The sequence below is a fragment of the Pipistrellus kuhlii genome, unplaced genomic scaffold, assembly GCF_014108245.1.
Source record: "Pipistrellus kuhlii isolate mPipKuh1 unplaced genomic scaffold, mPipKuh1.p scaffold_m20_p_5, whole genome shotgun sequence".
Lineage (NCBI taxonomy): Eukaryota > Metazoa > Chordata > Mammalia > Chiroptera > Vespertilionidae > Pipistrellus > Pipistrellus kuhlii.
The window spans coordinates 53,930,715-53,945,434 of NW_023425551.1; the positions used below are offsets into that span (position 1 = coordinate 53,930,715).

The following is a 14,720-nucleotide window of genomic DNA, read 5'->3' on the forward strand; positions in this document are numbered from 1 at the left end:
AGAAACATCGGTCAGCTGCCTCCTGCACACCCCCTACTCGGGATGTGCCCACAGCCGAGGTACATGCCCTTGACCAGAATCGAACCTGGGATCCTTGAGTCCACAGGCCGAAGCTCTATCCACTGAGCAAAACAGGTTTCGGTGAGTTTAGTTACTTTTATAAAATATTTTTACAAAACATATAATCAAGAATGGTAGAAAGTACTAAACTATTTAAATTAATAACAATTATAAATGTATGCCATTTATAACCACAAAAACCCTGATAGTGAGAACTTTCATTAGTCCAGAACAGGGATTTGCCAACTTTTTCTATAAAGGACCAGACAGTAAATATTTCAGGCTTTGCAAGTGAAGGGGTTCAGAACAGCCCTCCCAGAGGTGTGCCACTTTGGCATGAGAATTATTTTGAGCTAAAGGCAACCAAGACCCTGTGAGCTCGTGAGAAACTTTTTTTTTTTAATATATTTTATTTATTCTTTACAGAGAGGAAGGGAGAGAGATAGAGAGTTAGAAACATAGATGAGAGAGAGTCATCAATCAGCTGCCTCTTGTACACCCCCTACTGGGAATGTGCCCGCAACCAAGGTACATGCCCTTGACCGGAATCAAACCCAGGACCCCTCAGTCCACAGGCTGATGCTCTATCCACTGAGCCAAACCGGTTTCGGCTCGTGAGAAACTTTTACCTCTCCCTTAAAGAATTTAAATTTGGGGCCTTGCCCATAATAAGAGTTATTACATGAAATAAATTTCTATGATCTATCCATAGGGCAGGGTAAACTTCTAGTTACTGAACATTGGCTCTTCTTAGCATCCAGCAAATGACCTTCCTCCCCTCTGTTGCTCCAAAATGCTTTACCTCTTAGCTCAGAGGTCACAGACACCTCATTTTAACTTTCTGTGTCTGGAACTCTTACGTGTGTGGGGTTCCCATAGGTACATATGTAATTCAGTTTTATTATTTTTTCTTGTTAATCTTCCTCATATCAATTTGGTTATTAGACCAACTGGAAGAACTTAGAAGTGTAGAAGGAAGTTCTTCCTCCCCACATAAGCTATATGGTTGCTGTTGCTACTACTGTTCTCTGCCATTGGAGTGCAAAACCCAGAGACAATGGGTACACAAATGAGACTGTCTGTATTCCAATAAAAGTTTATTTACAAAAAAAAGGGGGGGGGCGAAACCAGTTTGGCTCAGTGGATAAAGCGTCAGCCTGTGGACTGAGAGGTCCCGGGTTTGATTCCAGTCAAGGGCATGTACCTTAGTTGCGGGCACATCCCCAGTGGGGGGTGTGCAAGAGGCAGCTGATTGATGATTCACTCTCATCGATGTTTCTAACTCTCTATCCCTCTCCTTCCTCTCTGTGAAAAATCAATAAAATATATTTTAAAAAGAAAAAGAAAAAAAAAAGGTACTAGGCTGAATTTGGCCTATAGCCAGGATCAGCAAACTCTGACCTAAAAAGTAAAATTTAGTCCAGACAGCAAGGCTCAGTGGTTGAGCATCAACCTATGAACCAAGAGGGCACATGCCCAGGTTGCGGGCTCAATCCCTGAGAGGATCGAGGGAAGGTGGTCGTGCAGGAGGCAGTCGATCAATGATTCTCTCTCCTCATTGATGTTTCTCTCTCTCCCCCTCCCTTCCTCTCTGAAATCAATTTAGAAAAATATATATTTTTTTAGAAAAGTAAAATTTGTCTCTAAATTGCTCTATGTCAATTCTAACTGAACTAAATTAAATTTGACTAACCGTGACTAAAAACATGCAGCAAAACCAACCCGAGGCCTTTAGAAGGAAGTGTGAGTTTCACTTACTGAACAATTTCCCTTCAGCTTTAAAGAAACAATCTGCTTCAAAATGAGTTTTATGTTTACTCTAGCTCATCAACTCCAGCTTGTGCTCATTCACTCTGCCAACAGCTGGAGAGAGAGGCTGACCTGAAGGCATAAATACTTGGGCAGCGTGTCTTTTAAGCAAACACCTTTCCAGGAGAGAGAATATGTAACTCATCAATGTCTTCTGAGTTCTTTCCCCAATATGGTCACTGCTCCATGGGGAAAGCTCTCCCTTAGAAAACCAGCTCTTGGAACAGACTGAGGGTTGCCAGATGGGAGGGGGTTTGGGAGCAGGGTGAAAAGGTAAAGGGACTGAAAAGTACAGACTTAGTTACAAAATAGTTATGGGGATATAAAGGACAGCATGGGGAATACAGACAATAATACTGTAATAACTATGTATGATGCCAGGTGGGTCCTAGAATTATCGGGCAGGGGAGGGAGGGGTCACTTTGTAAATTATATAAATGTCTATAACTATACTGTATACCTGAAATGAATATAAAATAATATTGAATGTCAACTATAATTAAAAAATAAAATTCTAAAAAAAAACACATTAGAAATAAATAATATATTAAAATCTTCAACAATAAGAGAAAAAAAAAAAACCTGCTCTTTGGCACATGTATTCACTTTCCATCTGTAGTAGATGTAAGCTATTTCAATTAGATTTCCTAAACAACTTCTAAAACAGGAATGGAAAAGAAGAACCAGGATGTATTCTCGGTAATCTCTGCAATTTCATTGTCTCTTTATCCCTAAGTGAATAGTGGATTGTGGGAGCGTATGTATGGAAACCAATCAGATGAAGGGGAAAGGAGGGGAAGAGAAAACTGTTTTTACCATCCTCCTAAGAAATACGCTCTGACTAGAGTGCAAATAGGAGATGTGAATTACATCCATTCCAGTTACAGAATTTCCCTTCTCTGACCATGAAGCCATCTAACTTGAGAGGGTTTCTATTTTTAACAAACTTAAAGAAATATGGCACACTTCATGACCATTAAAATAGATGTGTGTGTTTTTAAATTCTGAGAAGCTTCTCTCAACTCTTGCTGCTGGAATTAAAAAAAAACAAATGCCAGAAATAGAACTGAGGTGCAGGATGGATTATTTCTGTTTACACATTTAGAATCATTTCAATTTCCCAAAGTCTGCTTTAGCATTAATCTCCACTGTCTGGATTTAATTTTTATTTAAAGACAACTAAAAGGACTGATTTTTTTTTTCATCCACACATAACAGAATGTTAAAATAGAATAGCTCAGACTCAGTGTTGGCTTTGTCGCCCAAAACAACAGATGGCAAGGATATCCACATTCCAAAGACAGGAAAGACTAGCATGCAGGACTTGTAAAGGGGTTTTCAAACACTAGTTTTGCAACGCTCAGCCAAAAGCACCAAGATTAAAATAAATTAGAAAGGAATTTTAGGAGAAAGCTTCTGATGGGGTAGGAGTCACACACACCCCATCCCCAGGGATTGGGTGGACACTGCTCTTGCCCCTTCAATCATAGGACAGTCCGGAGAGCTGGATGCATGTCCCTTGAGCATCCTTAAGTTGTCAGTAGGCAGGCATTGATGTGCCTGAACAACCTAAAGAGCAAATACTGCTACTGACCAGCTGCAGGGACAGCTGAGCTAAGGGAGTGTGCTGAGTGGGGTAGTCTGCACATCCTGACTTTCAAAGAGAAAGAAAGTATGAGCATTTCTCCCCAACTAGACAGGAAAAAAGAAAGAGAGAGGGAGAGGGAGAGGGAGAGGGAGAGGGAGAGGGAGAGGGAGAGGGAGAGGGAGAGGGAGAGGGAGAGGGAGAGGGAGAGGGAGAGGGAGAGGGAGAGCCAGCGAGCCAACCAGTAGGGGGCTTCCTTCTCTCACGATCAAAACCAGTCTCTGGCAGGGTAAGGCAACCTCAGGAGATGGAAGCTGGAAGTGAAGTGTAGATGCCCAGAAGCTGAAGGTGGAGATATGAGCTGCCAGTTGGAAGAGACAGATTTAAAAAAACATCAACAATTCTTGGGGTGAGAGATACTCTCCCCCCTTCCCCCACCCCGCAGAAATGAAGGGGTGCTCTAAAGAACCCGCAATGGAGTCCTAAGAAGGAAAAGTGTTAGTTTTATAATAAATGCCTGCAGGCCTTGAGAGGTCTGATGCCAGATGACAGCAGAATCATACTGAACTATATTAATTTGCCATTTCCGTAGGACAAATATTGGCAAATTCATATGACTCATTCCTAGAGATCAAGTAAGAATTTTTACACCGCACCTGTCTTCCCTCCACCCAATTCAATCCTGGGCGGGTCCCAACTTACCTCAGTGAGTCGGGAACAAGCAGCCAGACTAAAGAAGAACCAAGCTGAGAGAAGAAGGCACTTAATTTGATCTACTGGACGTATTAGCCACTGAGTGTACACTGGTTTGTGTGTGGGCATGTAATAAAAAATGACAGGGTCATGTATTCCCAAAGAAGAACCAGGAAAAAAATGGTGGGATGTGCCCTACATTTCATTCAAGGATTAGAGTAGAATTGCTCCCCAATAACAGGACTAAACGGGAGAAGAATAATGTGGTATTTTATTGTACTTGTTGAGTAATATCCGTTCCACCTCACAGTCACACAGCGATAACGAGGTACACCCAACGGTATAGCCATTCATGTTAAGGCTAGGGATACAGAGACACCCTTGTTTAAAGAAAAACTGAAGCACATTAAAAATTTTACCAGTTTACTTCGGCAAAAAACAATTGGAATTAGGCATTGCCAAACTAGAAGTGGTTAGGAGCACTAACCCAGCAAGCTCACAGAGAGACTTCTATAGAGAAAATATGGAAGCAAAGTAAGGAAATTATTGATTGGCTAGAGCTTAAAGCCTAGCCAGCTGTCTGTAACTGGTTGTCTTCCACATTTTTATATCATTAGCTTGAGGCATTTATTTGCTTACTTCCGCCACCACAGCATTAGTGCCACATCCATCTAATGGCCTCCTTGTTCAATTAATTTAACACCTTTTACTCCTCTTCCTTCCTCTCCAATCACAATCCAGTCAGTCACTAATCCTAATGATTCTTCCTTTAAAGCGTCTCTTTCATTCATCCATTCCTCTTTGGATTTTGCTGCTCCCCTAAAGCAGTTTCCTATTGCCCTCAGACTGTACTATTATAACCCAACGTAAAAAGTAGTCATACATTTGTTAAACAAAAATACTCATCTCCGGGTTGTCTCCCTGACTTCAGTTCCTCTCCCTTTCATCACCCCACATGCTATAATCTTCCTAAATTCTTTCTTTAACCATGTCAAACTATTGCCTAAAACTCCCTACAAAAATCAATAAGACAACAAATATTGGTGATTTCTTTTATTTGGGTGTTTATCATAAGTGTGTCATTCTTCTCATTGAATAATGTTTGGGTGTTTTTACACTGAGCATGCTTCACTTTTATAATCAGAGGAAAAAAATAACAGTGTAGATTTTATAGCTTTTATAATTCAAGATGCTCATTCATGCACATTTTTGTTTTCTTCTAAAGTCTTATATGAAATTTAGAACATTGAAACTCAAAGCACAGTAAATGCTTTGGAGCCCCCTACTGTCTATAAAATGAAATCTAAAACTTTAGCCTGATATCCAATACCCTCCAGAGCTTGACTCAGCAACTCTAACAAGAAATCACAATGAAAACATTGTCAGTAGATGTGTATTGACCAACTTGGAGAAAGGGTAGATATGCAAAATGACTGAAAATGTTTGTGACTATTTACATTGTCCTTTCCTTTCCCCTTTAGAATCTAAACATCTGTCACTTTAACTGCAGCTGCAACATAGTTCTCTAAGAATTTCAACCCAAAGTGAACATCAGGATCAACTGTGGTAGGTGCAATAAGTGGAGAGGCCCAGTTCCCACCCCAGAGCTACTGAATCAGAATTAACAGGGATAAAACCCAAATATAACAAATGCATTCATTCATCCATCCCTGCAACAGGGAATTATTGCATCTACATGCCAGGCATTGTGCTAGGTGATGGAGTTACACCTTCCTGTCATGGAGCTTTTGATCTAGTGGAAAGGAAGATATTTATCAAATAACCACACACATAATTACATAAACATAAGTAAAATGATAATGAAATGAATTAAAGTGAATGAAACTCATTGGGGAATTATGAAATCTGAAGATGAGGCTGGAAAGTTAGACTCAGATGAATCAGGACCTTGTGTGGGTCCTGGTAAAACATCTGGATCTTTTCCCCAGGGCAATGGAAAACCTTTGGAGAGCTTTTTGGGTTTTGAGTTTATTTTGTTGTGGGTTTTTTTGTTTGTTTGTTTGGTTTTTTTGTTTGTTTGTTTTTAGAGAAAGAGGAAGGAGAGGGAGAGAGAAAGAGAAACATTGATGTGAGAGCAAAACATCGATTGGCTGCCTCCTGCATGCCCCTTACTGAGGATCAAGCCTGCAACCTGGGTATGTGCCCTGACTGGGAATCAAACCAGCAACCTTTTGGTGCAAAGGATGATGCCCAACCTACTGAGTCATACTGGCCAGGGTGGGCTTTTGGAGAGTTTTAAGCTGTGGGATAATGTGATCCAATTTTAATGTTTAAATTACTTTTGCTGCTGTGTAGAGAAATTACAAAGAGAAAGAGTAACTTAAGGAAGACCTATGAAGAGATATTGTAAACATCTAGGGACAATGTGGCTTAGACAACAATGTTAGAGTTGGCAAATTGCATGATATGGCTATCTTGCCACAATGTTTTTTTAAAAAGGAAAATAATTACACTGATCGATAACGGCTGCAGCAGAGGTGTGTGCCATGGCCCGTGGAAGAACAGAGAATGAAGTACTGACCTCTGCCAGCTGACACGCTAAGGAATAAAATTCTATAACCAATTCCTTCCTCCTTCCTCGCTGCACATGGAAGTAAGAACCTGAGGTATTTCTCAAGAAAGCAGTCTTTTAAGAGGAGGCTAACAAGTGTCCTGGAAGCCATGTCCACATTCCACTGCTTTCTGATCTATCACAGTTTGCTTCATGCTTTCTGTTGGGCTGTCATCACAAGCCAGGAGGGTGGACCAGATGCTACTTGTAGAGGGCTTCAAGGACAAGCGCTGTCCAAACAAAGATGTGCTCTTCTGCAAAGGACAACTGGCTCCAGACAAGCCTGACAGCAGAAGCAAACTGACCCAGGCAGCAGCCGGGCAGCAAGGCCGGGATGATAAGGAGCATTCTGAGCAGCTAAAAAAAGGATTGACTGCTGGCACCCCACCCCAACCTTTCCACAGCTAACTCAAGTGGACATAGCTGCCATAAACAAAGGAACCATCCCAATGAGACTACTTCTGAATTACATCATAGCCCCCTTGTGTAATGCAGGCTTCCAAAGAGGAATCCCAAGCCTAGGAGCTTTGGAGTTTTCTACCTTCTACTTCTTGTCCCCCTTCCCCAGCACTGGCTCCAGGGTGAGGTAAGGACTGAGAAACGACAGTCCGTTGCGGCTAGAAGAGACCACAAGATTATCTTTAGAGTTCAGTGGTTCCCAAGCTGACTCACCAGAGAAGCTGTTATAAAAATTCAGATTATCCCCCAAGAACTGATTAAGTCTAGGGCGTCAAGGGGCTTTATGTAGCTGCTCATCTGGAGAGGAAAAGTAGCTTAGAGTTTCACCGCTAGGGTGTCCAATGAGTAAATCAGGACCCTGGCCCCAGTTCTGTACCTTTTCCACTGCCCAGCACTGCCTCTCAGGGGAATGGAGGGAAATGAAGATGCCTGGCTGTGAGCACAGTCAGTACTCGTCAAAATGGGGTCCAGAAAGCAGAGGGCTGGTGTGGCCAGATCTCTCCTGGCTGCCAACAATATTAGCCTGTCTTTTAAAGAGCCTATAAAATTGCCTTCTAATAATCTGGGGTACACTTTTTAAAATCAGAGATGTAAGAACAGTTGTAACTAAATCTGGTATATACCTATAAGGGAATATTATTCAGTCTTGAAAAGGAATGTAGTTCTGACATGCTACAATATGAATGAATCTTGATGATAGTATGCAAAGTGAAATGAGTCGGTCACAAAAAGGCAAACACTGTTTGATTTCACCATATTAGATACTGAGAGCAGTCAAAATCATAGCGACAGAGAGTTGAATGGTAGTTGCCAGAGGCTGGGGGCAGGAGAAATGGGCAGTTATTATTTAATGGGAACAGAGTTTCAGTTTTGCAAGATGAAAAGAGTTCTGGAGATGGTTGCACAAGAATGTGTATGTATTTAATATCGCTGAACTGTACACTTAAAAATAGTTAAGAAAGTGAAACTTATGTGTATTTTACCATAATTTTAAAATTTGAGGGGACAAAAAACTATTTGGAAGAACCAAGGATACCAGTCAAGAAATAGATATCCCCCCTCCAAAGATAGATTGATGTGTCTATCTCTCCCTCACCCTTCCTCTCTCTGAAATCAATAAAAAACAAAACAAAACAAAAAAACAAAAAACAAAAAACTTTGTAAAGAAAGAGCTGGGAGAAGTAGAAGAAGAACAAGTACAATCCCAAAGCAGAAAGAATTATTCACATTCAATGCAGGTATGCAAATTATGTATATGCACAAGTAGCACCCCTAAAAAGTCAGTGTTCTCATTAAATTTTATTAATTTTAAGAGGGCTTAAAAATAATATCAAGAGTTGTTCTGCTGAAACCGGTTTGGCTCAGTGGATAGAACGTCGGTCTGTGGACTGGAAGGTCCCGGTTCAATTCGGTAAAGGGAATGTACATTGGTTGCGGGCACATCCCCGGTAGGGGATGTGCAAGAGGCAGCTGATCGATGATTCTCTCTCATCGATGTTTCTAGCTATCTAACCCTCTCCCTTCCTCTCTCTGAAAAATCAATAAAATATATATATTTTTAAAAGAGTTGTTCTGCAATTTAATTAAAGTAGCATTGTAAAAAAAAAATACATGTCTATGAAGATATAATATATAAAGAACTTACTATGCTCCACCATCAGAGACTATACATAATAAAGGAAATGCAAAAAATAAAAATAAATAAGAAGAAAAGCCTGAGCATTTTACTAGCTAAAATGATTATTCATCATTAAAAATCCTGAAGGTGAAAAGGAATACTTGAAGGTCAAAAGCAATTTAAGTAATCAGTAGATTAAATGGCTCACACATACTTACTGTATAAATGTTACATTGTAGAAGTGCCAATGAGCCCAAGTGCACTTTGCCTAAAGGATACTAGTGGAGTGACTTAAGAATGTCACTCTGATTATCTGCATAATCACTACAAATCAAAGCTCTGATAAGTCCTGTATTTTTTTTATAAATTGTCCTTTAGTAGTAATAGTAGGATCATTCCATATTTTGTCTGGAAACAAAATGTGATTTCCAAACACTCACCTGAAAATAAGTGTTTTCCCCTCCCTGGGATTAATACTAAGAATTGTCACTACCTTAGGAAAGAAAGAGAGAGAGAGAGAGAGAGAGAGAGAGAGAGAGAGAGAGAGAGAGAGAGAGAGAGAGAGAGAGAGAGAGGGGCGCGCTATAATGTTGTACTGTTTAAATAATAAAAATATTTCCACCATTATTAATGGCTAAAAGAAGTTCAATAATAAGCAATATACAGTGCATTAATGCTGTGCAGAAATCAAGAGAAGATAAAAACCAGAGACAAAGGCTAAGTTGGGTTTTGCTTCTCGTAACATTTCTTTGATTATACTGACCTCTAGTGGCTCTTAAAGAATTTTTTTTTCTCTTTTAATAAAGGGCTTATTCTTGGTTGTATGCACTAATATTACATCACCTGGGGGAGAAATCCTTTCATAATGTATATAAATCACATTGTGCATTTTAAATACCCTTCAGTTTTATTTTTTTATTATACCTCAAAACTTGGGGGAGGGATATTATATCACCAATAATAAGTACAATGATCTACATGCTGTCTTTAAAAGAATAAGGATGATTATAGAATGTGGAAAAGGGCAAATTATATTTAGTTCAAGACACATGAATACTCTAAAGCTTTAATATATTCATTTAATAAATATTGACTTCTTTGTGCAAAGCACTAGGTCCCAGGGGTACAGGGATAAACAAGTCCCCAAGACTATAATCTATAACGTGCCATCAATTCACAGTTACCTGAATGAACCAACACAAGCACAGAGTTATGGGAATGACTAGAGAGGTTCATTTATTTTATGATGACTGGAGGGCAAAATCAAGTTGCCGAAATAACAGTGAAAATCAGTCTTCCAGAGAATAGCACAGAAAGGGATAAGACAGATAAGGCTCTGGGGTAAGTCTGATAGACTTACGGGATATGTGTCTAATGCATGAAGTGCAAGGATAAAGGTAGCACTTAACTGAAGATGAGGGCTAAAGAGGTGGGCAAAGACCAAATTTTGCAAATGTTTTTAATTGTTTTAGTATCTAAAATTTTCTTTTCTTTTCCCCCTACCTAAGCCATATGATAGGTCAAGTACACAAACCAGAAATTCTATAAATCTTTCCACCTACAATCTTACATCTTATAGAACTCTTTTACCACTATTTTATCCTCTTCTTTCTCTCCTCTTATACTTATTCTGTTCACTATTCACTGAACAAATTAATCACTCAGATGCCACCATTACCTGAGACTTCCCGGCCTAGTCATTGCATTGGGTGGTTTCCAAATGGACAAGTGATGGACACCTGACCCAGGGAAGCCCATCTACTCATGAAGATGCTTGCTTATAAAGCTTTAAGGACAGTGTGATTTACCTGAGCCAATGTGACCATTCCAGATCTGGACCAGAGAACACCTTAAAGGTTGTCAGAAGTGTCTGAAGAAAATGGAGCAGACCACAAGAGACAGAGGGAATACCTGGCCCCAAAAGCATCGGTGCTCATCCTTACAATAAATCCTCTTTATCCCAAGGTGGTCTCAATGAAATGCCATCCTTGGAGGCACAGATGGACCTCGGTAACTCAGCACCTTACCATTCCACTGCCCTCTGTTTTTTCTGTCTCTGCTGTGTCATTTAACTTTTATCATATTATTCTTCTCACCATAGGAATGGTCTTTGAAGACAGAGATCACATGTTTAGCTTCCTTGTATTCAACATAGCACTATAAGCCCTCAACACATATTGGATGGATGGATGGATGGATGGATGGATGGATGGATGGATGGATGGATGGATGATGGATGGACAAACAAAAACAAATTCCTAAAGACTTTATAGTGAAATCAAAATGTGGGAACTGAGAATAAAACCTAACTCCTTAAACTCACAATCTGCTTACTAATCCTCAAACCCTATCATTCTCCATACACTCCAAACCTCTCCCAAATCCCAGACACAAGAGGCTCTCTGCCTCTATACAAATCCTCTCTCCTAAGTCTCACAAACATCTGCTCTTTCCTCCTTCTCTACAAGTTCAATTGTCTACTCCCCCAGCACCCATCACCCCTGCTCTACGTTTCTATAACGCCTTGTACATGCCTCTACACATTCTCATTTCCCATCTGTCTCCCTTTCCTGGCACAACTTCTCCACAAGCCCAGAGTGCCCTTCATCTTTATGCAGATGCTCAAAAAACAGGTGCTAACTAAGGTGACGAGTTCTGCTTTTAGGATGTGGTTCCAGAAAATGTTAGCCAAAGGAAAAAACTGTTTACTTTTTTATCAGTCACTTGGTACTTTTACCTTACCTCAGGTCTAATGCTAATGAATGCTTGTTCCTTCCAATACAATGGTTCTCAGTGGAGAAGGGGAGGGCATTTCCCCCCAGGAGACATTTGGTGAAGTCTGGAGACATTTTTGATTGTCACAACTTGGAGAGAGGGGAGACCACCACTGGCATCTAGCGGTTAGAGGCCAGAGTTACTGTTCAATGTCCTCCGATACAAAGGACAGCACCCATGACAAAGAATTTTCAGCCCAAATGTCAATCATGAGAAGCCCTGTTTCAATAGAATATCTTTGAAGCTCTTATTCACAAATTTATGTTAGTAAATTCAAAGGGAAGCATTCCATGGATCTTCAAACATCACATGGTGATGCACAGGAGAACACCTGAATCACAGATGGTGTTCTAATGCCCCTGCCTGGTTATATCCCAAAGCTACAGGAGTTAGCAGCAAATAAAGGAAGCAGGTGGAAGAGCTGGGGGGCGGGGGGGGGGGGGGGGGGGGGGGGGGGAGGGACCGGGGAACAAAAGATGGATGTGGCTGTTTAAATTCATTATGTTTTATGGAAGCATGGAACAGAGTGTGGAATCTCTGGGGGAAGGTGGGGGAGGGTAGGTGGGTGGGGAATAATCAACCAAAGGCCTTGTACGCATACATGCATAACCCATAGACACAGAGACTAGGGTGGAAAAGGTCTGGGGCAGAGGGCGGGGGGTGGGCTGAAGGTGGTCAATGGAGGGAAAGGGGCCATATGCAATACTTTCAACAAAAAAAGATTTAAAATAATAATAAAATTAAAAATAAAGTCACTGTGTTTTAAAACAAAAATAAAAATAGGAGTCATCATTCTGAGACATAAAATTTGTTAAATAATACCTATGTATTCATTACTTAGTTTTAAAATACTCAATATATGCAACAAATAAGTAAAATTAACATCATTTAATCAGTTTTATACTAAAAGGTGAAATGTTTTAATCTAGAAACATTACATCATAGAAAAAGACAACAATAATTGACATTCATATATTATAAGTTAACCCATTGAAAAACATAGTAAATTAAAAACAAACCACTTAAATTGTCGGGATGTTCAGATTAATGTTTTTCTGTTCATTGAGTAAATGACTTTGGATATATTTCCCCACCTGACCTACTTAAATCAGTTTAATGTTTTCCCTAAAAATATATTTATACTCACATTGACTTGAGCTCTAATGAACCATTCACCAAGCATTGGATGGGAAGATAATTGAAAAGTTTTTGAAATGACTCCAAGGTTACCTTTTTCTGACAACCACTGTTGGATCAAATTGTACTTGGGGTCCTACAATGAAAATCATACATGTTAATTATATAAAAGCTGCCTGTGTACATACATACACTATCTACTTATGAGCAATCCCATCAGCATTGATGTTTTGTTTGTCCCAAAATATGGCACAGAGATCATTTTTTTTACAAAGATGTCAGTTCTATACCACTAAATAAGACAAATCAAAGTTTCTTCTTTGCTCATATTCTCCTGAGAATATCTTGATTCTTCTCAACCTTTTAATTCCAAGCATCATGTTTCTTCTACATGAAACACTACAACATGCACATCAGCAAACCTGTCTTGTTGTTGTTTAAAAATATTCCACTATACAGATAATAGGTCTTAGACTAGGGGTGTCGAACTCAATCAGAGAAGGGGCCAAAATCTAAAATCCAACCTAAATTGCGGGCCGAATGGTTTACTGAACAGTCATAAACTGTCATTGTGATGGAAACGCAGCGGAGTGCAGTGATGACAGCGCGGTTCGGGCCACATTGCAAGGCCTGGCGGGACGGATTTGGCCCGCGGGCCTTGTGTTTGACACGTGTGTCTTAGACTATGTGTCAGACACTCTGCCTAATCATTACCATTCATATATCATTCAATCACTAAAATTCTCCTTCAGGCAGGATTAGCTAAAAGTATAGTTGGGAGAAAACTGATGCCTAGAGAGGTTAGGTAAGTACTCAACTATAAGCGATTAGCATGCTCCAATATTATAACACTATTAGAGGCCCGGTGCATGAAAATTCATGCACTGGAAAAGGGGTCCCTCAGCCCAGCCTGCCACCTCTCACAGTCTGGGAGCCCTCAGGGGCGGGAGGCGACCCAGCGATCAGGGAAAGGTGACACCCCCATCACACCTCTGCTGCTGCCACTGCTGGCAGTACAAGCCTCAGCTGGCTGTGGTTACCTGAGCCTCAGGCTGCCCTGGGTGGCTGGGGGGTGGGGGTGGGGGGTGGGGGTGGGGGTGGGGGGTTATGGGGTTGGGGAACTCCAGAGGCAGGCACAAGGCAGGGCCGGGTCTTCCTGGGGGTGGGCCCAGCCTTGCTGCACACCTGCCGCCCCAGTGGGACTGAGGGGACTGGGTGCAGCCATCTTGTAGCTGTGGGCACCACCATCTTTTAGGGCAGGCAGTCAATTAGCATATTCCCTCCTCATTGGCTGTGAATGCTGCCATATTTGTGACAGCGTAAGGGTCCATTAACATATTCCCCCTTTATTAGATAGGATTACATAGTAGAATTCATGATTCAAGCCCATTATCTTTTAATTCAATAATAGTGTAGCCCAGGGGATGTATGAAAAACACTTACTTATTCCTATACTCTCCCAGACAACAACCCCCTCTCACACCATTCATCTAGCCAAACCAGCAGTCATCCCTGATTCCTCTGACATTCCCAGCCCTGTCATCTCTGTGTCTTTACTGTCTCCCTAATTTGTCTGCTTTTCATCCTCCCATACAGCCACCAGGTCCTTGTTTTCTAACTACTGCAAATAATCTCTCTCCTCCATTACATCTTCCCCACTACTAGCAGTGTTATCCCTAAACACAAATCTGAGAGACTGAGGCTAAGTGGCAGAAATAGTCGGCACAATTCCTGGTATATAATCAGCAGTGAATAAACAGCGGCTATGATCATTCTCTTAGACCACTAGGTCACTAAACCTTTTGTGTTTACCTGCAGAATGAGTCCTACACTACTTCGCAGTTTACAAGGCTTAGTAAACCGACCCTTTTTATATTTCTAGGCTCATCTTCCTCCAAGCATACAGATTTGTTTGCATTTTATCCCAAAAGCTCATGCATCTAAGCCCCTACAATTGCTGGATGGAATACTTGCCCTTCCTTGTCCAACAGGTGAAATAAGCACATGTCTGG

The 14,720-nt window shown here is 40.8% G+C and overlaps 1 protein-coding gene across 1 annotated transcript in view; it reads right to left on the reverse strand.

Annotated features, from left to right (window-relative positions):
* CD109 (CD109 molecule) overlaps window positions 1-14,720 on the reverse strand; it is a 106,158-nt gene that overhangs the window by 62,452 nt on the left and 28,986 nt on the right. The window contains exon 5 of the mRNA XM_036414099.2: window positions 12,719-12,844. Coding sequence (XP_036269992.1) covers window positions 12,719-12,844 — 126 coding nt within the window. The remainder of the gene's footprint in view (window positions 1-12,718; window positions 12,845-14,720) is intronic.